This window comes from Martes martes (genome assembly GCF_963455335.1).
Source record: "Martes martes genome assembly, chromosome: 15".
NCBI lineage: Eukaryota > Metazoa > Chordata > Mammalia > Carnivora > Mustelidae > Martes > Martes martes.
This window is the reverse complement of record NC_137903.1, coordinates 44,895,245-44,921,677: the sequence shown is the minus strand read 5'-3', so window position 1 is coordinate 44,921,677 and position 26,433 is coordinate 44,895,245. Positions and strand designations below refer to the sequence as shown.

The following is a 26,433-nucleotide window of genomic DNA, read 5'->3' as shown; positions in this document are numbered from 1 at the left end:
GAGCAGGGAGCCCAATGTGGGGCTCCAGGACCCTGAGATCATGACCTGAGGCAAAGGCAGACGCTTAATCAACCGAGCCTCCCAGGCGTCCCGGGAAATGGGTTCTGAAATCAGAACGCTCGGGTTCAAATTTCAACTCTACCACTTATTTCATGACCTTGGATGGATTATTTTCACTACCTCCTCTCTCCATGCCTATTTCATCCAGCTTAAGATAGGGAGAGTGGCAGTTCAAATGACTTCACCGAAACAATAGACAGAATGACTTTACAGGGTTGTTGGAAGAATAAAGTGAAAGGTTGCAGGTGACGCTCTTAGCACAGAGCCTGAAGCACTTGGAAATAGTGAACATCTTTACACTTACGTGTCCTTTCAGCTCGAGAAGCTTGCATTTTAGTAGAAGAAGGCAAACAACAAACAAGTAGGATATTGACTATGGAAGTTGGTGATAAGTGGGCTGGAGAGAAAAAATGCAGCAGAGTATGGACCATAAAGAATGCCGAGGCTAGGGATGTTATTATTTGCATGGAATAACAGAGAAAGTATCACTGAGAAGGTAGTTTTGAGGAGAGGAAGCTGGGTATGTGATTAGCTGAGGAAGTGGGACCGAACATTTGTAAGTGCAAAGAGCCTGAGGCATGACTTCCTGGTCACTCCTAGGAAGTAGAAGGGTCGAAGGCTCTTTCCATTAGCAGAGATTTTAGGAGGTCTCAGTTGACTTTGCCTCCATTCTAAAGAGTGCTTGCTGGGCTACCTTCCTCTTTTTCCTTAAACAAGAAAAGTTTGGGTTTTTTTATTACACAGAAGTATTTTTTTATTATACAAATAATACAAGCTCATTGTTGAAACACTAGGTAAGCACAAAGAATGACAGTTGTCACAATCCTGTGCAGAGAAAACTACTGCCGTTATTCTTATGTATATCCTTCTACGTCTTTCCAGTTCATGCACCCCTCTTTGCATGAGTGCACATCCACACCCACACCCACACCCACGTTTTTATCAAAAATGGGATTATACTAATACTGCTTCCTAATTTGCTGTTTTTCATTTACCATTATATCCTTAACATCTCTTGATGGCATTCAGTATATTTCAACAACATATTATTAATATCAGTAGCACATGCCCCTTCATGGGTGCGTCATAATTTATTGAACCAGTTGGTGTCCATTTCCATTGTTTCTGATTTTTAAGAATATCTTACAACTCCATGACAAGTGCCCTTGTAGCTAAGTCTTGGCACCCATCCGTAATTGTTTTCTGTCTTTTGAGGCATCTCATACGTATCACCAGATTGCCCCTCAGAAATGTCACTCTAAAGAGACTGCCAGCGGAGGTACTCATCTCCCCACAAACTCATCACCCATTAAAAACAAAACAAAACAAAACAAAACAAAACCCTTCTTGGTCACCACTTTGGAAAGCTGATATCCATATTCAACTGTCACATGGGCAGAACCACCATGAGATGTCGCTCCATCGCCCGCGACGGCACACTTCTCCACCTTCTGGGTTTTCGACTATTGGAATCAGGGTCAGGTTTCCAGTCACTTTTTCATCTCAATTCTGAAGATGGAACTTGCTGTGTTGTGTTTGTTTTAATATAGAGAGAAGTAACAAACAGCCACCTTTATCACACAGAGAGGACAAATCACCTTTGAAATACTGTCGTGGGTTTGGGGGGGCGGCGGTGTCTGGGTGGTTCAGTCATTAAACATCTGCCTTCCTGTCAGGTCACGATCCTAGAATCCTGGGATCTAGCCCCACATCAGGCTCCCTGCTCAGCGGGAGGCCTACCTCTCCTTCTCCCACTCCCCCTGCTTGTGTTCTCTCTCGCTGTGTCTCTCTTTGTCATATAAATAAAATCTTAAAAAGAAAGGAAGGAAGAAAGAAAGAGAAATACCGTGGCGGGGGGGTGCAGGGACCCTGGGGGGCCCCTGGAGCCAGTCGGGGTAGCTCACTTAGGGAGGCAGGTGGGCAGTCATTTGGCATGGAAGTGGGTACAATCAGGCCTGTTGAGTCTGAGAGGGATTGGTCTGGGCTCCCATCCATGGTGGTGGTGGCCTGAGACCATCCTTGTCTACCTTAGAGCTGGCAGTGACCTGTGGCCTGGGAGGGCGACCCAGGGCAGGGGAGGCTGGGAATCAGCACTCTGCCAGGCCCCATGGTGGGGACAGGACTGGATGACACAGCCGGACCTCCTCCTGGGCCCAGCCCTGCCCACCTAATCGCCACCAAATGACTCAGCCACACATCTCTGGGGTGACTGCTAGCGCCAGGCTGTGGCTGTGGCACCCGTGATCTGTGGGTGGGCTGGGTGAGCCAATCCGCCTCCCTCTGTGGGAACCAGACACCGAGGTTACAGAGCCGAGGGGCTGCGTTACAATGGACCCACCTGTTCTGTCCTCTGCACGAGCCTGGCCCGGTCCCTTACCATTCGTGTATTTTCCAGTTGTTTGCTTTCCCAATACACACATCCTGCCTCCTCTCCAAACAGCTGTAGGTCATTTGTTTATTTGTTGCATGAACTTGATCCACATTCATCTCTTTGCAGGTGTGGCTGTGACCGGAGTCAGCCCAGGTGGCCGGAGACTGGGCCTGGGAACTGAAGGCCTTTGAACCGAGGAGAAGCAATTCTTCACCATCATCACCGTCAGGCAGTTCTCATTTTAAAAATGAACGCCTCTAAAAAATATTTTTTTAAATTAGAAAAAATAAAAAATAAAAAATGAACGCCTCTGCATATCCTCTTATGTTGCCCTCACCACGCCCCTATGAGGTAGGCGTTTTCAGGCGCTGCTCCTTCCTCCTCCTGTTCCCCTTGGGAGTGTGGCGGGCCGGCCTGGAGAGCCACAGAGCAAAGGGAGCCAAGAGCTCTGGCCCTGTCGTGGGGCCCCGGCGTGCGGTGCCCGCTTTGCCCCGCGGCGGCTGTGTGTGTGGCTGAGCGCTCCTCCCTGCGCCGCTCTGGGCCTGGGAGTCCCCACAGCAAGCTGCAGGAGGAGGGCTCAGAGGCTGAGATGCCTGCCTACCTCAGCGGTAATGGGAAGCCGCCCTGCGGGGACAGTGACTGGACCACACTCCGGGGCTGTCACGGAGCTGAGGCAGGAGCCCGCGTGGCTCTCCACGGTTCTCGGCTTCTCTGCTTCCTTCTTCTCTCTCTGCAAACTGTTGTCTTTTTCTACAGACCTGCTCTTCTGCTTCTTGGGCCAATGGCGGGAGATCCCTCTGCCGCCCCCAGTTTAGAAGTCCTCCGTTCTGGGGGCCAGCGGCGGAGTCTCGCCAAATTCCCAATTCCTGGGGAAGGAAGTGTGGGCAGTGGAGTTGGAGAGCCACCTTGGTCTGATCAACTGGGACCTGTAGCCCGAAGAAGCGGGGGCCCGGGTTGGGGAGATGCCCTCCAAGAGGCTCTGTCCACGGGACAGGGAGAGCATCTCTGGGAGAAGACAGCAGGTGTAATTACAGTCCAGATGAGGTGACACTAAGACCTACGGGGAGAGCATGAGCTCACCAGCAAAGCTGCCCCACGTGCACGGTCAGCAGGGATGATTGGGCTTTGGCTCCCTGAGGTCCATTCCCAAGGGCAGATGTGACAGCTGCTGAGCAGCCAGGAAAACGTGTCCCCTCCACACACCCTGTTGTCCTTCTGCCGCCTCTGCATCAGATGGTGTGGAACCGGGGCGCAGGGAGCTTGGGAAGAGCCGAGGGACAGGGAGCGCAGAGACCACTGCTTCCAGCCCTCAGGGCTTGATCGGCACTGCAGATCATTTGCACAAAGATTCAGCTGGTCCTGGCAGCTCGGTTTCCCTGGTGACCTTGTGTTAGGTCTGCATAGGTTTGAAAACCCATTAAGGGGAATTTGGCCACAAAATCAAGTCTCAAGTGGGAACCTTCCTCACTCATCCCATGTGCCCATCTGAACACAGGGCACAGTCACCTAAGGAGATTGCCAGACAGGATCTGGGATGGAAGTCTGGACAGTCCGGAGAGTCTTCTCAGCACCTCCAAAGAGCCTGCTCAATCGTGGGGCGATCTGCATGGGAAGAGACCGCTGTTGGCACTGTGGGATCCACTGTTGGCACTGTCGGGGCACGGTGCCATGGCCACAGGTCCTGGGGAGGGGGGGGTCAAGAGAGCCAGCTCAGCCTACACAGCAGTTCAGGCAACAAACACTTCCTAAGAGCCTGCCAAGTGCAGAGCTCTGCCCTCCACGCTGAGGATGAGGAAGACAACGGAAGCGCTGGCTCTAGAAACTGACCAGGGGCATGGGGAGGAAAGACGTACACAGGCTGGAACTAGTAAGGAGGTGGGAAATGTCTCTGCATGGCTGAGCAGCTCAGTCCTCCTTGAGGAGCTGTGCAGGGGGCCGAGGGCAGTCCAGCAGGCATGACTGAGGCTTCGTGGAGATGGGAGGAGGAGGGGAGCACAAGGGTGTGGGGATGTGCAGAGCACAGGTGGGACCCTACAGTGCAGGCTTACCAGTGGAAAGAGGGGGAGAAAACTTCAGGCGTCTAAGATCAGATCAGAAAAGCAAGGTCTTGAACAACACGTTGGGGAGTTCGGACATTATCCCATGAGCAACAGGCACTGGAGGCTTTTGAGCAAGGCACAGCGTTGGAGTAGAGAGCGGGGCGGTGGTTAAGGACCAAGTACGTGGAAGTGGTCAGAATGAATTACGGGTTGGAGGAAACTACTGGAACCAAGGGAAGTGGGTCAGAAGCTCCCCTGAGTGGTTTAGGATCCAGATGCTAAGAGCCTGGATTAGAGTAGGCATAGGAGTTGGAGGACTGGGGGTCGCCCGTTGGGAATGTCGTAAAGATTGCCTGGGAGTGGGTAGCATATTTGCTGTGGGAGGGATGGAGGGAGGAGGGAAAGTGTAAAACTTGAATGACTAAGTGGCACCCGTGTTAGAAATCGGGAATGCTAGCCACACACCCACACATCCGTCAAGGGGCAGGGATAGTGGGTAACAAGCCAGTGCTGTGTGCTCTCTAAGCAACCCGCCCTCTTCTCTCCTCCTCGGCTCTGCCAGAAAAGGTCCTGAGAGCCATCAAAGACCTATCATGGAGGAAGCGACAGAGAGCAGGGTAACGAGGAAGGGGCATTCCCTTGCCTGGCTGTAACCAGTAGTTTGCCCACATTCTCAGAAATCCTAAAATAACCAAAGGGGCTTTGGGAGAAGAGGCCAGGGGCCTGAATTCTCAGGGCAGGGGCTCTGAGCTCTACGGCACATGAGATTTCCCCCTGGGACACTGAGGCAGGGCACCGGGTAGATAGGCAGACGGGGTTTGAAGGAAAGCCTGGTGGGGAACAAGGTCCAGCCCTTGTCTAGAGTTCCTCCTGTGCCCGGCTGCCAGGACACTGAGCGAGGACATGGACCCCTGTTGGGAAGTCAGGCAGAGAAGGGATCTGGGTGCAGAGGCGGGGAGTCTGATTTTGTCTGTACTGAGTTTGACACAATGGCCAGTGCCTGGACAGACAGGTAGATCTGAGCTTTGGCGAGGTCAGGGCTGAAGCCCCAGGCTTAAGGTTTTCTTCAGTCTGATAAACACTTTTGTTGGGGGAAAAAGGGGGATATAAAGTGATCTATAGGGCACCATGGATCAGGGAGGGTGTTTAAAAACCGGGCAAATGCACAGAGGGCAACAGGGAAAATTGCTTTTACTTTGCCTGTTTAAAAAGAATCATTTGTGGGGCGCCTGGGTGGCTCAGTGGGTTAAGCCTCTGCCTTTGGCTCAGGTCATGATCTCAGGGTCCTGGAATCGAACCCTGCATCGGGGTCTCTGCTCAGCAGGGAGCCTGCTTCCCCCCCTCTCTGCCTGCTATTCTGCCTACTTGTGATCTCTCTCCCTGTCATATAAATAAAATCTTAAAAAAAAAATCATTTGGGCTACCAATGGGAGAATGGATAAATGATGGCCTATTCACAACATGGGAACTGCACCGCGATTACAAAATAATAAACTGCTGTGCACACAACAATACGTATGAGTTACACAGATGTAATTTTGAGCAAAAGAAATGAGATCAAAAAACACATATATGGTTCCGTCTGGATCAAGTTCAAAAACAGGCAAAATAGGGGCACCTGGGTGGCTCAGTAGGTTAAAGCCTCTGCCTTCAGCTCAGGTTATGATCCCAGGGTCCTGGGATCGAGCCCCGCATCGGGCTTTCTGCTCAGTGGGGAGCCTGCTTCCCCCCCACCTCTGCCTGCCTCTCTGCCTACTTGTGATCTCTGTCTGTAAATAAATAAATAAAATCTTTTAAAAAAAAAACAGGTGAAATAATACATTGAGATAAAAACTAGAAGAGTGGTAACTGGGGAGCAGAGTAGGTATGGGTGGGAAAAGGGTGCTGGAAAAGTTCTAGAATAAGGTTACTGATGTACATTCATTAAAAACTCACCAAACTGTACATTTCTACATGGAACCCCATACTTTGTGGCTCAACTTTTGAAGTTTTAAAAAATGAACAGGAGGTATGCTCATGTCTTATCTCTTGCTGCGTAACAAAAGACCTCAACACCTAGCAACTGAAAGCGACAAGCATCCATCACTTCACAGTTTCGGCAGGTCAAGAGCGTGGACAGAGCCGAACGGGGTAGTTCCAGCTCCGGGCTCCTCGTAAGGTTGCTGTCAAGATGTTGATGGGGGCTTCTGGCACCTGAAGGCTCTCTTGGGGCTGCCAGATGACCCCCACATGGCTCTCGGTGGGTGGCTTCAGTGCCTCGTTTTGTGACCCTTCTCATAGGGCCACTTGGGTGTCATGGCTACATGGCAGTGAGCATCACCCACGTCTGAGAGCAAGAAGAAGCCACCTGTCATTTATGATTTAGTCTTGGAGGTGACACACCATCACTTCTGCCATATTCTACTCATTCTACTCATTCGAAGCAGGTCACTGTGTCTTGCCCTCGCGAGGAGGGGGAGACTCTCTTGAAAGAGTATTGGAGGATTTGTGGGTCTATGACAACAGCATAGAACTACACAATGCAGTGTCCCCAAGTGTTTGAAGATTTGGAAGTCTGGGGACAGGGTCTAGGTAGTCCCCTGTGATAGGCAGAATAGCAGCCCCCAAAGATGTGTGGGTTCTAATCCCCAGAACCTGTGAATATACTGTATTACACAGCCAAGGTGAGGCGAGGTTGCTCATTAGCTGACCCTAGAGTAGGAGCAGGCTGGCTTATCCAGGTGGGCCCAGGGTAATCACAAGGGGCCTCACCAGGGGAAAGAAGAGGGGGAAAAAGGATCAGCGTCACAGAGATGCAGAATGAGGGAGACTTGGCTGGCCATTGCTGGCTTTGACAATGGAAGGGGCCATGAACCAAGGGATGCAGGCACAGCCTCCAGAAGCCAACCAAGACAAACAGATTCTCCCTTAGAGCCTCCAGAAGGGATGCAGGCCTGCCAACACCTCGACTTTAGCCCCACGAGACCCATTTTGGACCCAGCTTGTGTTGTCGTAAGCCGTTCAGTGTGTGGTAATCTGTTAGCGCGGCAACAGGGCAAGGGCAGTCTACACCCACCCTCTTTTTCCCATTTCTAAATCATTTAGCTTTCATCGCATGCTGTGATTATTGTCCTTATTTGTAAATGGCCCATATTTTTAATAAACATGTTTATGTCTCCTTTAAAGCTATAAGGTCCTTAAGGGCAAGGCCTAGGTTTGTTCTGGGTTTTGGTTGTTACATGCATATGAGAATGCGAATCAGAGGCCTACACACGGCTCGTTATTATGCGGCCTGTTAAGAACGTGGTCAGTTATTTGCTAGGCTGGCTACGAGTCCAAGCAGCGAACTTAGCAAAGACAGAAACTAGAAAGCTGGTGTGAAATAAAATATGGAACACCCTGTCAATTCCTTGTCTGTTAGACTAACACCCCACAGTCACATGCACGGCCAGCAAGTTTACGGAGATCCCATTTTCTCTGTATATTCCTTTGCTCTCATTTCAAGCTGATGACCAGGTTAGGGGATTTGGGGCAGGACGCAGAGTGGAGCCGTTGGAGGTCACTGGCTTGTCCTCACTCTCGTACAGGCCTAAGGCCTTTGAAGGGATATGTCTCTTTTCGGTCAGGGGACAGGAAACCATCCGGAGGGTAGAGAGGGTGGATCCCCAGAACCCATGAAGGGAACCAAGTTCTTACAGCAATGGGGCCCTGAGTTGTGCCCCGAGACAAAACCTCAGGGGAAGCAGTGCAGGCTAGACCCCGGGCCCGGGGGTCCCCCACTCACTCACCAGCCTTCACACAGTGCAGGATCTAAGAACAGGAAGGGAGCAGGTGCAAAGGGTAATGGGGTCTCTCCTGCAACCACACAGAATGGCAGCTGTTATCCTTGGGGACTCCCCGCCCTTTTGAGCTAGGAGACCTTTGCAGAACCAGGCAGAATGGTGGGGGGTGCTGGTCAGAGAGGAAGGGGGATGACCCTGAGAATGGCCAAGACAGGCATTCTCGCTGATCCAGCAGGAAGCAGGAAGAGGACTTGGAGTCTGAACTACGGGGATCTAGGACAACAACAACAACAGTCTTGCACACTGAAGTTTGGGGCTGACATTCAAAACAGTGATACCTGCTTTGGCTTTAAACGAAGATTTTAATCTCCAGGTGGGGGCAGGCCTGGGGCAGGGTGGTAGGTCCGAGGGCCACAAGCCTTTGCTGTGCAGCTTGAGGAAGAGCCGGAGCTGCTGGTGGGATCCGCGGTGGTCCTAGGTTGGGAGCATGTCCTCCACCACATAGGGTTGGAAGTACAGATAAATCAGAAAGCAGCTCCAGAAGCCAAGGATGAACAGGGTGGCCAGGCTTGATATGGAAGTTTTCTGTTGCTAGAGGCGGGAAGAGAGGCAGGAACGGAAGGCAAGGTCAGCTCAGCGGCCAGTGAGGCACCCCCCACCCCCTCCACGGGAGCCTCTGGGCAGCAGCCTCCCGGCTGGGGACCCCAAGCCCTCCTGCCTGGTGCCATGTCCTCTACGACTGAGTGGATGAGGTGGGGGAGGGGGACAGAGTCTGCACGACCCGGGTGGGATGTGATGCCAACGCAGCCCGAGCCCACTGCCTTTGGGATGACAGGGCACCGGGCTGAGACAAGGACTTCTTACGGGGGTCTACCTACCCCTGATTGTAGTTGTTCTTTAGGGCACACAACAAACATTTTTCCTGTAGAGGACAGAAACGGCACAAGAAAGATCATTTTTCCCTCGTCCAAGATGGCCAGCCTGCTGGGCACCCCATCGGATCTTGCTATAGGAAAGGACAGAACAATACAGTGGTACTCGGTAGCAGGTCCAGCCAGGGTTGGGTCTTACTTGGTCATGGCTTCGGAATCCCCCTGAGCCTAGAGAGGGTTCCGGGCTAGGGAGGCATCCGGGGCCAACAGAGGGGTAGACCCCATCCCTTCACAGCGAGAGGTAAGGGAGTGAGAGGACCCGACAGGGGGGCGCGGGGGGAGGGGGCGGTCAGGGAGCGGCAGGAGCCCGGGGGGTAGCACCAGGGTAAGGGGGAGGTACGGCTTCACTTACGCAGCATGGCCCGCATTGATGAAGGGAATCCAGAGGGTCCTTTTTTGGTTTCTGTAGTGCCATCATCTTCTTGTGGAGAGAAAGCGGGGTTCCGTCAGCTCCATCCATCTTCTTGAGGCGGAGCTGTGAGTCCGGGTCTGTTTTTCCTATCAGCCTGAGTTCTTGCTGTTCCTTTGGCCCTCTTCTAAGGGGACTGGGGAGTCAGGGAGGGGCAGAGTTGGGGAGACCATTTCCAACATGACAAGGAGATAACCATAGCGTGGGCAGCCAGGGAAGACCTTGACCCCAAGCCACTGCGGTACCGGAAATCAAGACAGGACCGTGAAGAGTCTGAGAGTCCTCCGGACCCGAGGACACTTAGCAAAGTGAAGGGAGGAGATTCGTTAGGGATGAGGAGAGATGGGTGCGCGTTACACTTACAGCTTGCTGTTCTTCTGTATATTTATTAAAACATCCATCTTCTCATCCATATCCTTCTGCATTTCCTTCAAGAGAAAATCCAAAGCTAGAACGGTCACGCTGAAGGGCGTGGGAAAGCCTTTTCTCTCGCCTCTCTCTGCCGGCCGCTCAGAGATGACCTCAGCATCCTCCTCCCTCAAGAATCCTCACGGGGGGCATCTGGGTGGCTCAGTGGGTTAAGCCTCTGCCTTCGGCTCAGGTCATGATCTCAGGGTCCTGGGATCGAGCCCCGCATCAGGCTCTCTGCTCGGCAGGGAGCCTGCATCTCCTTCTCTTTCTGCCTGCCTCTCTGCCTACTTGTGATCTCTCTATGTCAAATAAATAAATAAAATCTTCAAAAAAAAAAAAAAAAGAATCCTCACTGGCCTTGGGGGACACATGCCTCTTCTTCCCCACCCTCACCCACTCCATGCCGAGGCCAAAGCACAGGCAGGGTCGTCAGGGGCTCCTCCAAATTCTCCAGAGGACTCAGAAGCCAGGAAGTCTTTTTACCCGATCCCACACTTGGATGAGACTCTTATCTGCTTTGGCTCCATGCCTATAAAATGATGGAGCCGAGAAAATAAATCCTCAAAGACACTTTGACTCCGATTTTCTGACCCCTGCACCCAGATCCTGTGCATGTACGTTTGCTCCTTCTTTAACCCGATTTCTGGCAGAAATGGTCAACATAAAAGAAACAGTAGCTCAAAATGGCACATCACGTCTATTATTTACTAAGAACTGAAAGAACGGTAAAATCCTCTTGGCGAGTTCAGATCTGTAAAGTTTGATCTGGAAAACTTGGCCACAAAAGAAGGTCTAGAATGGCAGAGGGTATCATGGATCGTATCTGTTCTGGAGAAACTCAGGGTTGGCTTGAACTTGATAAAATAGAAATGAATATAATTTGCTTCCAAAAATAATTTTAATAAAAAAATGAAAGATTTGGCAAGAGTTTACTGATCGGCAGTGGAAAACTGGTCAAGGAATAACACACTCTGGGTGGAGAGGATTTCAAAACTACCTTCTTGAAAAGCATTTTTAAGTGTTATACATTTTGACGAAAATATCTGTACTCATAAACACAGCAAAAATATCCTTGAAGTGGAAATGCCCCTGGGTTCAAAATATCAGTCAAAATGCCCCCCTTCTTAGAAGTCTCACTATTCCTTCAAACTCATGTCCCAAAGTGATCTCCTGGTTTCCTCTTCTAAGTCAACTGCTTGCCACCTGTCCTTGTCATGGTCACCACTTCCTTCGACCCGTCTGGGTTGCCTCTGGGGTCACGGACGCTTGCTTCCCATTCTCTACATTGCATCAGTCACCAAGAGTATTATTTTTCCTTCGATGCATCTTTCAGATTTACTGTTTCCCTTCTGTTCCCACACCTGGTCCAGCGTCCCTCCTTTGAGCAGGGATGTGGCTTCCTGCCTGATCCCGTGCTCCAGACAGCCCCCACCCCCAGTCTCCCGCCCCCCCCACACCCCCCTCCAGGCCACCTTGCAAACAGCTGCCCGCTCAGCCTTTCTGAAGTGCTGCTTCTAGCACGTTCTTTGATTAAGAATCTCCAGAGGCCTCTTACTGCTTACACAACCAAGTCCCAACCTGTCTGCCTGTCTTTCAGAAGCCTTCACTGTCTACTGCCTTTGTGCCCATTCTATTTCTCACAGTTTCCCCAGATGATCCCACGTGTAGGACTGATCTCCCCACTGACCGTGATACGCTTCACGTTCATCCTGCTTCCGTGCTGTGCCCAAGCTGTTCCTGAGCCCAAAATAACTTCCTTTGTGCCTTTCAATCCCCAGTCCTGCCCACTAACAAAACACCGTGTGTGCATTTTCATATAGAAATAATACACACCCTTTGTAGAAAATTTGGGCAATATAGGGGAATATAAAAGAACAAACTAATCTCATCATCTAACAATAATTGCTATTAACCCTTTGGCTATATTTCTTTCCAGTCTTTTTTCTGAACATTTACTTATTTTTTTTTTCACTTAACTGAGATCAGCCTGTATAGATTATTTGTATCTTGCTTTATTACTTCTCATTATAAGCATTCTTTTTTCTTTTAAATGAGCTTTTCATTTTGAAATAATTTGGGATCTACTGAGAGTTGCAAAGACAGTACAAAGGAGTTCCCACATGCCTTTTCCTCAGTTTCTCCCTAATGTGAACATCTAACTCAACCACGACATCACTCTTTTTTTTTTTTTTAAGTAGGCTCGACGCCCACCATGAGGTTCAAACACATTATTCTGAGGTCGGGAGTCATGTGCGCCGCCAACTGAGCCAGCCAGGTGTGCCTAGATGCATTCTTTTAAACACTCTTTCCAATAGTTCCTAGTTTTCATTCCACAGATACACCCTAATTTATTTGGCTATTCCACTGTTGAAAACCGTCGTTTCCAAATTTCTGCCATTATAAATAATCCTGTGATGAGCATCTTTTTACATACACCCAGGCTAGTATTTCAGATTATTCTCGTAGGTTAAATTGTGAGAAGTGGAATTAATAAATCAAGGGGTTTGATATTTTTTGATACTTATTGTCTAATTTCTTTCCAATGTCATATAGACCTACACTATGACCGGCAGTATAAGAGTACATTTCTGCCTTGTTCTGTAATTGTCATTAATTCAAAGTTCGCTTATTTGGTCGTCTGGGTGGCTCAGTCGGTTAAGTGTGTGACTCTTGATTTCAGGTCCGGTCATGATCTCAGGGTCGTGGGCTAGAATCCTGCATCAGGCTTCGTCCGCTTGGGAATCTCTCTCTCCCTCTCTCTCTGTGCCCTCCCCCCACTGTTGCACACCCACACTTTGTCTCTAAAACAAATAAATAAATACTTAGAATCTTTAAAAAAAAAAAAAGTTCACTTATTTGAATGTGACCATGGCCTAAGAGTGATTTTCATTTGGCATTTAATTGATTATGCATGAGGTAAACCTTTTAAATACATTTATTGCTTTTGAGTTGTATTTTCTTTTGTGGATTGTTTGTTCATACCCTATGCCCATTTTCCCATTCGGTTCTTATTGATTTATGTGAGCTTGATATGTTACAGACAAAAAACTTTTATCAGTGTTTATCATATTTGCAGAAAATTATTTCCCCCAAATGGTTGTTTGCCTTTTAATTCCATACATGGAACCTTCCTGTTATGTTTTTTAAATTTTTTATAATGTTAAATATATCAATATTTCCTTTGTGACTTCTTCTGTTGTATTTAGACCACCTGGTTAAATATTTATACATAATTTGCTCTTATTGGTTTTTATTATTTAAATTCACTTTATGGACTATTTCAGTTTTTACAATGTTAACTGACTTAAGTTTTTCTTCATATAATCAAGCAGTGTTCTTAATATGAATGCATAATCTTTTTCTTCCTTCATATGATCAAGCAATGTTAATACAAATACATAATCCTTAATAGGAACACATAATCCTTAATAGGAATACATAATCCTTTTCTCCTAACATGTAAAAAAAAATCATCTTTATTATGTTTTAAATTTTATGGAGCTGTGGTTCCCAACCTTGAGCTTACAATGGAATCACCTCAGATCTTTAAACACTACTTTAAACACTACTTTAAACACTGCTGATCTCATCTCAAGAGGTTCTGATTTCATCGGTATGGAGTGCAGCCTGGGTAGAAGGTCAAAGCTACAGTACAGGAGATTGCAATATGGAGTCAAGGTTAATAACCACTGCTGAAGGGTTTAGGATCTGGTTGTTATGCAGAGAAAAGCACCAGAATCACTCTGAGATTTTTAAGCAACTGTGGTTCCCCCTGGAGATTTTTATTCAGTTCATCTGGGCCAGGGCCTGGGTATACTGACTTTTTAAGTCGTCCCAGGCGTGCCGGGTGGAGAGGTTGTTATAGGGTTATCTACACTGGTTTTGTTCATTCGGCTGGTTATCTAGACAACACTATTGTGGCTTTGTATGAATTTTAGATCTCTGGCAGGGGTAGTATCCCCTGATAACTCTTCAAACCTTAAAGATATCTGCCTTTGCCTATTTATGCTTCTGCATCAGTGGTTCTCAAATCTTCATCTGGAGAATGTAGAAAAAAAAAAAAAATCCAAGGGTCTAAGCCCCCTCCAAATTGAACCTGGGCTCTATTTTCTTTATTTATGCTCCAGGAAATTCCAACACACATCCAGGTTTGAGAATCACTATCCTAGAGTCTAATGGTCCTCCTAGCAACATCTGAGTTCAAAACTAAGCTTATCGGGCTTTTGCTTAGATTTGAATTAAGCTTCTAATGTAGCCTTCAAAGCTCACCTTAAGATTCACTTCCTTTGTAAGGCTTTGTCTGGTTACCCTGGCCCACATTTTTTCCTTATTTCTCCAGACTCCTAGTTAACTCATGCTCTCATACAGCTTGGTGTTTGCTCTTTCTTTCCACAGAGTTTGGGTCTTCCTACCAGACTGTCAAGTGGCTGCAGGGCAGGGTCAGGCCTCTCCTTCCAACATTTCTAGTATGGAACCAGCTCAGTAAATGCTCACCTTCATAATCTCCACGAATTCCTGGAGTTTATCAAAATCCTTGTCCATTACGCCCTTTATCTAACGAAAAAGAAAGGCAGAGCACATATTACTCAATGCAGAGTCATCTCTGGGGCGTTTTAAAAAAAGCAGGGCAGCAGCTGCTCCTCTCTCTGGAATGAGCTGGATAAAGTTCAGGGAATGGACGTGTCGTGGCCTGTCAAAGCCCCTTTCTTCCCAAGGAGTCTACGAAGGGACGAGGGTGCATGTAGCAGGAAGCCGCCCCCCCCCCACCTCCACCAGCCTGGGTGGGGCTCGGATCTAGCTACTGCAAGGCTTCCCGGGGGAGCTCAGCCCACAGTTTCCAGTCCTCCTCCTTGCTTAAGCACCACCTCTCATCACGAGCGTGCCATAGGTGGTTCCATCCAAGAAGCAGCAGGAGAGTTTTGTTCCTTTTTGGAGCATGCTCAAGGGAGGAGGGGAGGAGAATGGGACTGGTCCCTGACTGCCCCCGCATTCCAATCAGTCCCTCTCCCTCTCCCGAAGGTTCTAGCTCCTCAACCATCAATTGACACCTTAGAGAGTTCTTGGCATTCACAACCTGGGTTTAAGCATCGAACAAAAAGAACTAGATCTCCTGAGCTGCCCAGCACCAAAACACTGGAGGAGATCAGGCTGAGGTAGGCTAGGGCTTTTTCCACGACATTCTGGATTCCCCTCGCTATTCAGAGGTCGGCAGGTATTTTCCGGGGTCCCGCCCTTTCCCTCCATGTCCTGAAAAGTCTCATCCTGTTACCTGTTTGATCTCGTCCATTTTTTCCTTGAGCTCTTCCCTCACCTCCCTGAGTTCATTCTGAGGAAATAAAACAGGGAAGAGAGGAAGGAGTTAAGGCCACGTCCTGGATGGAAGGAAGATCCTGGGGCGATGCTCATGCAGAGGGACAGAGAGACGCCTCCCGCTACGGGGGAAGGAAAGGGTGCTGTTAAGAACATGGGAGAGTGGGACAAGGAGTCACCATGTGCTTCCAAATAAGATCCCTGAAGGGTACACCTTCACTTCCATGACCCCCCAAAATGCACAGCCACGTCTAACCACTGGGGAGCATCAGGCCACGCAAGTGAAGGATCAGTCTACAAAACAAATGACCTATAATCCTCATAAATGACGATGTCCCCCAAAAACAAAGGTTCAAGAGCTTTTCCAGATGGAAGGAAGCTAAAGGGACATGGAGGCTCGAGACATGTGTGGGCCTGGGCTAGATCCCACATTCAAACAGGTGTTTTTTCTTCTGTTAGGAAAGACCTTAGTGGAACAATTGGTAAAAATAGACTAAGCACTGAATCAATGTTCATGTCCTTTGATATTTTGATCATTGTACTATGGTTATGTAAGAGACTGTTCTTGTTTTTGTTTTTAGACAGTATACACTGGAATTTGAGAGAAACGTGCACTCAGATGATTCAGGAAGACTATATTTTACGTTTGTGTGTGCAAATATATATATATATATAGAGAGAGAGAGAGAGAGAGAGAGGACCATGATCAAATGTCAACATTTGGGAAATCTGAGCAAAGGGTAGACTAGAATTCATGGCACAATTTTTCGAAAATTTTCCATAAGTCTGAAATTACTTCAAAATACAGAGTTAAAACAAAACAAAAAGCAGCAGAGGGAGTGAAGTCGCGGGTGCTGGGGCAGAGTCACAGACGCCAGCAGTGGACCCACCCCAGCCAGAGTCGGGGGGCCCATGTCTCCACAGCGCCCCGCCAACCCCACCCCTGGGCTGGCACACCTACCCTCAGCTCATGAGTTCCTCCTGCTTTGGTAAACGGCCCTTCTTGTTTTACTCCTTTGTAGTCGTATGTCTGTTGATGGAAAGCAGAAACGCAGAATGTTGGAAATTGCAGGTATGGGGTGGGCGAGGGAGGAGAGGTCTCCTGGGTCTTGGTTCCTCCTTTCGGGCCTGGGCAGGCAGAGGTGAGAGCTGGCAGCCCCCCCTACACAGGAGTTCCCGCCACCTTCTCCTCTCACTCCAAGCTCATCTCGCTCTGCCCGCCTGGCCCCCTGAACAGCCAAGCCCATTCCTGCCTCAGACACTTCGCACGCGCTCCTGCCTCCGCCCACAGCACCCTTCCTCAGCCTTCCTGCTGAGCTCAGGGCCCTACCTCCCCATTTTAATTCTCTGTCTAGCAGGTGACACTACTGAGTTTTCCTTATTTATTCTGTATCAGATTGGTCACTAGTGCTAAGTTCTGTGAGAGCAGAGAGCTTGTCTCTCTCTCCTGTACCCCCCAGCACCTGGGACAGGTCTTGGCCACCAGGAACAGCGAATGACCCCCGACTCCAAGTCACCTCCCCACGGGTCTCAGGCCTGGCTGTCGGCATGGCCTCAAAAAAGCTTCTTACTTTGGTCGGCTCTGGCTTCAATTCCAGGCACACGGCCTTGTAGTTCTTGTTCTGTGGAGGGAGGAGGTGGGCAGTCCTCCTGTCAGGCATCAGGACTGAGGGGGATCACACCAGCCCTCTGGAGGGGCCCCCGCCCAGGCCTGCCTGTCCTCCTGCATTTGAGCTCAGGCCCACAGACTCCTCCTCCCCTCCCCCGACCCGATTCAAGACAACCCGGACCTCGTCACCTTATCTTCCTTTTCTGAGCTCGCGCCTGCCCAGGCAGCGGGCCGCCCTCTCCCTGTAGAAGCCTGAGCAGGGAAAGCACTTGGAGCTCACTTTATGGAAACCGAGCGGGTATCATTTCAGGAGCATGGGCTTTGGAGAGAGACAGACCCCGGGTCTAACCTCAGCGGCTCCCTTACTGGCTGTGCCACCCGGGAGGTTATTTAGTCCCTCTGCGCCCCCATTTCCTCGTCTGCAAATTGGGGGCACAAATCCCATCATCTAACACGGTGCTTCTGTGCCAAGGACGTGCCCTTCGCTGGGGCCTGGCATGGCCTGGGCTGGGGAGGAGGACTGGGGGTGACAGGACCATTACTTTGGTCTTTGTCCCAGAAGGAGTCAACAAAGGCATCTTTCCTTCCCGCCCCCAGGCAGGGATTAGTCCCACCCTCCTTCCAGGCTGAGAGGCCACTTGGAGCTCAGAGCAGAGAAAGAAAAGTGGGGGATTTATCAGAGAGCTCTGTGGACCCCCAGCACCATCCCACAGCTCTGTCCCATGGGAACTCGGAAAGGCCCCCATGTCCAGCAGTGTTGCTCCCTTACCAGGCTTGTTTTCTTCAGTTCTGCCTTCTTGGCCGACATGATGGAGGAGGCCAGAGTGTTCTTTAACTTCCCAACCTCCCCACAATGGGCCCCTGTGACCAGGCCACTGTCCTATGCAGATTACAGGCCAAGGCAACGGCAGGATGACCACCTGTTTGCGTGCGGAACAGCTGAGGTCACAATGCCCAGCTCCCCGTGCTGGCAGGCAGTGTCACCACAGCTTCGAGCTGCGGGGGCCCCTACCACTGCGATGAGGGACAGCGCAGCTTCCGAAGCCACGAGGTTGCCCTCCTGCAAGGGGGAGAGGGGCTTTCCTGCAGAGTCCCCCCTGCTGAGGGCCTGGTCTCATGTGGCCTCAGGCACAGGCACAGCTCCCCAGGAGTGAGAGCTGCTGTCTCCTCCCCCAGCAGGATTTACCCACCAGGAGGGGTCGCCCCAGCAGCTGGTTCTCCCCCGAGTCTGCACGGAGTTCTGCCGCGACGTCCCCATGTGGACAGACCCTTCCTTGGCTCCAGAGCTGTCTTGGGTTCAGACGTGGCCAAGTCCCTCTGGTTCAAGGTCCATGAACAGCGCTAACCTGCGAGGAGAGAGGGGAGCCGATCTCAGCAGGATGGCTTCTGATACCCTGGTCTGCCTGCACGGCTGGCCCTGCCCCCTCCCTCCCCTGCACCACCCCAGTCTCGTCTCTGGGTTCCTCTATCATCCCGCAGGAGGGCTGGAGCAAGAAGCAAAGCGTGCACAGTGCTGACGATGAGAAGCGTCTGGGGGGCAGGGGGAAGGAGACTGAGGCCATCTGAGGGGGGCTGTAATTTGTGCCTGAAGAGTCAAAGGATCCTGGCCTCTCCTGGGACCTAAAGTCATTCAGAAACTGGCTCGCGAGCCTAATTTCTCTTTTCTTGGTTTTCTTGGGCATTCTACCTCCTCCACTCTCATTTCAAGGACGAGCTGCTATCCAAAAGGCCAGCGGGCAGGAAGGGCCGCAGGTGGCATGGGAAGCATGTGCCCGCGCCGTCCCACTCACATGTCCCTCCCAGAGGCCGTGAGCGCGCCCGCCTCCCCAGGGGCCGTGGCATTTCCCAGGGGCTTGTTTCACAGCCCCCCACCTGCTGACAACCGCTGCTCTTAATCCTTCACAACCAAAGTGTCTATCACTCTGTTCAGTTGGGGAGGGGAGTGGAGAGCTTCCCAGGTGCCCTTTTCCTGCTAGTTAATGGACAGGGGCGGGGGGGGGGGGGCTTCCAGGTCCCCTGAGCACTGGACTCCGTCCTCCCGGATCTGCCGGCCACAGAGCGGGAGGCTCTTCTCTGCACAGGTTCCCAAAGACCCTGCAGCCTTGAGCAAGGACCCGCAGGGAAAACCACAGACTCCATCTCAACACTCACCAGCCCCGTGGAGATGGGCACCGTCTCCTCTTGGTGTGGCCTTAACATCCTCCTGGACCTGTAGCAGTTCCCTCTGCCAGGCTGAACAGTTGCTAAATGAGCCTCCTTCAGGCCAAGCATAACCCATGGGCCCACTGGCCTCTGTATCGGGAAATTCGGTCTAAAAGAAATCAGGGTCTCCCTGGAAAACTGCTTTATAAATTACACACATACACTTCTCACCATTTGAGCAGGTGATGACAACCGACCCGTGGCTCCTGGCTTGTGCCTCCTCACAGCCTGTACTAGTCATGCATCCAAATCCATCAGCGTCGTCGTCAGTGTGTTCTGGAAGGGCCGAGGAAATCCACCATCTCGTGTTACTTTCTTCTGTGAGATTTTGCCACGGCATGAGGCACCACCAAACAGCACTGGGACACCGGACACTGCTCTGACAGAACGTGGTTACATGCAAGCCACAGGCTGCTCTGACCAGAGGAATGCCAGCTCTGCCTTTCCCAAACCCCCTTCATGGCAAAAAACCCAGCGGGACAAGGGCAGGGGGCACGAAGCCCACAGACGTCCCGATGGAGTTTGGTGGAAAAGGGCTATTCACAACAGAGAGAAAACGGAAGCCGCATGTCTCTTCTCTCTAAACTGGTGTCATTTCAACTGTCTTCTCTTCACAAAGGTCTTGGTTTTTCAGTTTCATGAAAACAATGTTGTATGGGAGGCTGATGGCGGGAGGGGAATTTAAAAATAGCTTTGGGGCCTCTGAGTGTGGCCTCTTGTGATTCCAGAGGTGACCCAGTGTTCCACAGCCCTTGGATGAGGACACAATATTTCATAAAGGTGCCCGGGGGGCCTGACAGCTGTGGTCTCCAGTCAACCTTGCACTGACATGGTTTAACACAGATGACCTGGATAGTTTGCCCTACAACACCCCGCGTCGCACTGGGTGTCTGCGCTCTCAGCTTCCTAGCCCCAGGGATCCTCTCTCGTACATTTTTTAGAGCTTTACTGTGATTAGTTACTGCACTGTCCTACTTGACTGATTTATAGACACCTCAGAAAGCTCTCCCCTGTGCCGGGGAGATTCTCTTTTCTCATCAACACGTTGGTTACTGTGCAATTTCTGGTCATTTCTATAAATATCGTGTCAGACCTTCGTGAGAATCATAATCCCATTATACTGTTTCGATGAAAAAATGACATCCAGTTTCTATCATGAACTTCTAGTACCTCTATTTCAGGGAAAAAAAATTATATTCTGGGGTCACCTGGGTGGCTCAGTTGGTTAAGCATCTGCCTTCGGCTCAGGTCACAATCTCAGGGTCCTGGGATCAAGCCCTGTGTCCAGCTCCCCACTCAGTGGGGAGTCTGCTTGCCCCTCTCTCTCTGCCCCTCCCTGACTCGTGCCCACTTTGTATCTCTTATAAAGAAATAAAATCCTTTATATATGTGTGTGTGTATGTGTGTTTATATGTATATACACACATATATATAATATCCTGAACAGATTGTTGTAAATCTCCAGATAATTCAATACAGGTAATGGTAAGTAAGAAGTCAGAGCACAGTTATTAGGATTGCAGGCTTTTTTTAACCTCTGTGTTCCCCCACGCGGGGGCGTGTCTGTCAGGGCCTTCCAGGACCCAGGAGAACCTGTTACAGAACAGCCTGCTCTGTGAGATAAAAAGCCACCAAGAGTCAGAGGCTCTCCTGCTCCTGCTAAACATGGCTCCTGGGACCTCCTTACTTGGCTGGTGTCCCTTTACTCTCTTTGGAGGGAGTCCAGATAGAGGACGGCAACTATACCCCTGCCTATTTTGGCATCCCCTTTTAGAGATTCCCCACAGCTGCTACCCTAGACCCTAAAAGCCTCCCCCTACCTCTGACAGCTCCAAATTCCATCACTGAAACCATACACCTGAGTGGCACAGTGGCCTCTCTGGGTTGGCCTTTTGGGGACTAGGGTTCGCATGGTGTCCACGGAGGATGGCAAAGGGCAGGGTTCTGTGGGCTAGTCCTGGGGGCAGCCTGCACGATGCTGCCTCCCACTTTTTTGGCTAGAATGCAACCACAAGGCCACACCTAACTGCAAACAGGGCACGTGGCTGAGCTTCTCCGGGGAACACGAGGAAATAGGCTTAAGCAGCAGGTAGCTGAGCTCTGCCGCAGCCCATCCTTCCTGTTTCATTCTAACAAGTCTCCTTGCACCAAAACTTGAGTTAGGGTTCTTCTGTTTTTTGTGCAAAGGGAGGAAGCTGACAAGATCAAGAGGGAAGGCTACGTGGGACACTGGAGCTGGGATTAGACCTCCCACCTCTCGTCATCTGAACGGCCAACAGGCTAGATTATCGACACAGAGATTGTAATAATGATCTCGTTCGTCCAAGGTATCATAATCCCAGTGTACCCCAAACCCCTCCTGCAGATCTCCCTCCCTCCTGCAGATGCTGGAATGTGGGTCTGCTCTGAAGCTTCTCTTGCTGTTCTGAGCTCTCTGAGTAGAACTGGGGCCCCAGGTGACCGCCAGTACCTTCCCTGGGGGATGGGCCCTGCTGCTGTCCCCTTGGCTGAGGGTCCATAGCCTGCTGCAGATGACCCCCTGTGTCTAATCCCAGGAAGCCACCTGAACATGACCCCCGCCTGGGGACACCTACTGGTGGGCTCCACCAACAAACACTGACAACAACTTAGATGAGACCAAAGTTTTCCATCACTTAGAGACACTGGACGCTGGTTAGTCTCCTGTGAGGTCAGGCTGGCCATTGCTGTTTTCACACCTGGTTTACTTTCTGTGCCTGCCCATTTTGCCCCCAGGGTCATTAGTACCTCAGAGCTGGGTCCATGTGAAGAATGGTCCAGAAGGTGTGAATCTTCTTCCCTAGGTAGAAGTTTCCAGGCTTGCACCGAGAAAAGGGAATCTCTGACCTCAAGCTGTGGGTAGTGATCAAAGCAAGGAAGCTTGTAGAGCCAAGAGTCACATGGAGAGATCAACGAGCTAGAGAAGGTCAATGAGCTAGGGAGCCACTGCGGAGACAGGGAGCGAACCACTCCTGGCACAGGCGGGGCCAGCCTGGAGGGCTCTCCTGGGCGGCCAAGTTGCAAGGGAACCCTTAGTTCATTTAAAGACTAAGAACTGGGCAGGTTCCCAGAGTTCTATGCAGGGCTGTGGATTTTTTTTCTTTATTGGCAAAAAGGCCCTGGTGGGAAGCTAACCTCTGTCCAGCTCCCAGTCCGAGCGTGAGGAAATGCCTGTGCCGAGGCATCTCGTCTGCGGAGCAGGAGGAGCCCGTTCTCTGCTGTGGGCCTGAACACCCCTCCTGCAGGCTGAGTGTTCGCCCTTTCACTCAGTCTCCCCACAATCAAATTGGATAATGTGGGTTCTCTCTGCAACTAACCCTGACTGACAGAGTTGGCCATGCCTTCCTGCTAAGTGCAGGTCGTTGGGAACTCACACACGTGTGTGGCAGTAACTCCTGGCTGGTGACCCATGGGGACATTACCTATGGGAATGTCGAGTACTTCTACTTGATGACATCCTGTAGATCCTCGAGGTTGGTAATTTTACTTAGTGGCCATGAGAAAAGGGGGTGTGAAAGCAAGTCCTTCATGGTTTTTTACACTGAGGACTTCCCCTTGACTTTTTTTTTGTAGCCAAACGTCAGATAGTTTTTATAGCATCAAGACACCTTGGCTGGCCTTTTCGTCCCAAGAGGCTGACAGCGTGTCAAGCTGTATGTTGGTTCTGCAGGGACTGCTTTCTCCAGAAACCTTGTTCAGCTGCTTGGAAACAATCCGCAGGCAGGCCCGTGTCTTCCTACAGAAGAGCCGTCTGTAGCCCCAGCTCCTCTCACCATGGGGGCTCTGGGGTTCTCCTGGGCCACGTGACAGACGAACACTCTGGGGCTCTGGGCTCCTCCTTGAAGCTGAGGGAGGGAGGCCTTAAGTGACATCGTTCCTCCGGGTGGCAAAACTCATGTGGAGATCATGGCACAGAGGAAGACAACTTGGAAGGAATCAAACACTGAAGCAAGCCACATGCATTTCCCAAGCCCCCTAACACACAAGTCCTCATTTATTTTTATCTAATTACTGGTTGAAACAAAGTGGCCCCCTTCCTTCTCCCGCCTCCAGAATCCATGACCACAACATCCCATCCAGAGGACCGTGAAGCCTGGGGCGCGCGCGCCTGGGTCTGAGCCCCGCACCTCACCCACACACTCTGCTCATCCGGGCTCCAGGCCAGGCTGGTTCTGAGCACGCAGTTCTGGCTCACTACGCAGGGGGCTCCACACTGAGTCCCTGGTCTTTTCAGCACACGCTCACTGAGCACTCGCTCCGTGCCAAGCACTCTCCGGGACCCTAGGGGCACACAGATAACTAAGACGTGGCGCTGGCCCCTAGGAACCCATCGTGATGGGGCTGACAGAAGCTTCTGTAGAATTGCACTTACAACATGGTCAGTAGGCCGAGGGGCTGAGGGAGCCCAGAGGAGAGGCCCCGGGCCGTCCTTGGAGCTGGTTCTCTGCCACGCTCTTCTGGACCCCATTCCTGGCCTTGTGAGTTCCCAGCACCCTGGGTCCTCTAGAGCCAGGTTTTTTCCTAAAACCGAGCATAGGACCCACCATGTTACGCACCACATGCCTGGCTTTCCTGATGTCAACACCTGCCTGGACCTCTGGAGATGATGGGCTCCCTCTACCTGTGGGGGGACCACCCTGCTGGGGAAGGTCATCAAATAGACATGACCACCCATGGACCCATGAGCTGGGCCCCGGCACTTGCAGGCTCCTAGCCCCTCCCCTGCCCTTGGAACCTGGTTTCCGCTTGCCTTTCTTGCTCCGAGAAGCTGCTCCAAGGATAGAGCCTTGAGATAGTGATGTGGTGTTGAAGACACCTGCAGGCCTATGGGACTAGACCCTGTGAAGGCCTCTTTATAAACTCTTCAGATGCAGCGGGCAGGTGCAGGGTCACTGTCATCTTGCTGCTGCCCAAGACGGGCCTGGCATGTCCCCTTCGCTTACTACACCTGCCACCCACCAGCCTCCATGGCTGCCTCCTTCTTCCATCTCTCCCTGCCCAAGGACAGGGGTTGTTTTCAAATTATATCCGAGAAGCCCCCAGGAGGGCCAGAAACCAACACACACCTCCCATGCTGGGCCCTAGATGGTGTTCACTGGTGTCTGGCACATCAAACGGAGCCTCCTTCCAGGCTAGAGAGGGCCTAGCCTGTCCCGGCAGGTGCATCGCATACCAAATCAGCTTTCTCTGCTCCATCTGGCCCAAGTTCACCTCTACCTGGCCTTGTCACTATATATATAGCGGTTTGGACAGGACTTACATCTGCACAGCCCGAACAGTGTAGAAAAAGGTGTCCTCTGAGCTGTGTGGGTCAAGCTCATATTTCACCATGTCAGACCGTGTGCAGGAAACACATTCTCCGAGGTGCTATGGGCTCCTGCCGCAGGAAAGAATGGGATATTCATAAACGGAGCAGCCCTGAGGTTTTTATACATGCGTCTCCCTCAGCTCTCAGGACACAGAGGATTAGAGACTGGAAACCCTGAAGTCTACATGAAGGAGACTTCTCTGTGCTGGTCTGGTATCCGTGAGGTTCTTCTTGCTGATTCTACTTGGTCGCCTGACCTGACCTCCTTCCTGCTACGGCCTGCCAGAAGCTACCCGTGTGTGTGTCCCGCCACACCGCCGCCCCAGACATTCTCTGGACCTTCTTCTTCTTTTTTTTTTTTTTAAGATTTTATTTATTTATTTGACAGACAGAGATCACAAGTAGGCAGAGAGGCAGGCCAAGAGAGAGAGAGAGAGAGAGAGAGAGAGAGAGGAGGAAGCAGGCTCCCCGCTGAGCAGAGAGCCCGATGCAGGACTCGATCCCAGGACCCTGGGATCATGACCTGAGCCGAAAGCAGAGGATTTAACCCACTGAGCCACCCAGGTTCCCCTGGACCTTCTATTTTGTCTTCCACCTGGTTACCTGTATTAGAGTGCTCCGGAGAGATAGAATCAATAGGAGACCTGCCTATGGGAGACCTATGCATCTAGCTACCAAGAGATTTTGAGGAACCGGCTCACGTGATCACAGAGGCAGAGAAGTCACACATTCCTCTATCTCCAGGCTGGAGGCCCGGGAGAGCCCACCTCGAAAGTTCCATTCCAAGCACAGAAGACTGACACGCCAGCTGGAAGACAGGCAGGCAGAGAGGAAGGTTTCTTTCCGCTTGCCTTTCTTGCTCCCAGAGGCTGCTCTGAGGATAGAGGCTTGAAATAATGATGTGATGTTGAAAACACTTGCATCCTATACCGGACTAGACCTCAGCCTTCAACGGGTGGGCTGGGGCGCTCCCACATTAGGGGAAACAATCACGTTTATTCAGTACAGCCATTCAAATATTAATCTCTTCTGGAAACATCCTCATACAGTCCCTCCCCCCACCAATAATGTTAAACCAAATATTTGGGGACCCCTGGCCCAATCACGCTGACCCGTAAAATTAACCATCACATGACCTGTCTCTTCCGCCTTCTTGACCTGAAGCTTCACCTGCAGAACAGCTCATTATCTGCTTTCACCGACCTCTGGCTTGGGCTCAGGACCGCCCCTGAACTTCCTTCCCACGTGCACCTGGGTGGGGAGGGGGCTGGGTTCTCAGGCTCCTCCCACCCAGACCTGCCTTCCCCCGCCTTCTCCTGGTTGGAGAGCTTTCTCCCGGGCGGCTAGCAAGCTCGGTGATATCAAGGCCAAGTCTTCCGAGAGGGCATTGCTCTCTGCCTGCTCAGCTTTGTGGGAAGACCCATTCCAACCGAGCCACGCGTCCTTTGCTCACTCACACAGCTTTGTCCCCTGGAAACCATCAAGTAGGAGGACTTTTGTCCACACCTTCCGATCCCCCATTCTTTCAACACGGAATGCTCCGTTTTTTTCAGATCCCCCGGCAGCCCTCGGCCACGGCTGCACGACGACGCTCAGTCTTGGTCCCCTTCTGAGCGTCTTCTCAGACCTGCTCTCAAGAGAGCAAACCCAGCTCCGAGCCCCTGCCCAGCCCCTGCGTCCCTCGGCCTGTGGCACAGCTTGGTCAACGGCGGCAGCACCGACCCCCACCAGGCGCCACTGCGCAAGGGCCAGGCCCTCCGGCAGGAGCACTGGATGGTCCCATTGGGGAGGAGGGACTTAGGGCTTAGGGTTCCCCGGAAGAGGTGCCCTGATTTCCCGGCACCCCCCCCCCCCCGGGTTCCTCCTCGCAGGGTGGACTAGAGCCAAGGGGTCAGCTACAGAGACGGGGCATCCCTGTAGTAAGATAACTCGTGTGTTAAGCAAGCACTTCGGGGGTGCGCGTATTTCATCCGCGGGACTATCCCAAGAAGTAGGCCTTCCCG

At 51.2% G+C, this 26,433-nt stretch overlaps 1 protein-coding gene across 1 annotated transcript; it reads right to left on the bottom strand.

Moving 5' to 3' along the window:
• Positions 1 to 8,755: 8,755 nt before the first annotated feature.
• TEX35 (testis expressed 35) lies at positions 8,756 to 17,710 on the bottom strand (the record flags this gene model as incomplete). Its single annotated transcript, XM_080824610.1, has 9 exons — positions 8,756 to 8,822; positions 9,110 to 9,153; positions 9,516 to 9,708; positions 9,936 to 10,000; positions 14,478 to 14,537; positions 15,253 to 15,309; positions 16,255 to 16,323; positions 16,757 to 16,915; positions 17,672 to 17,710. 9 exons carry the CDS (start codon positions 17,708 to 17,710, stop codon positions 8,756 to 8,758), a joined length of 753 nt encoding a protein of 250 aa, XP_080680736.1.
• Positions 17,711 to 26,433: the final 8,723 nt, after the last annotated feature.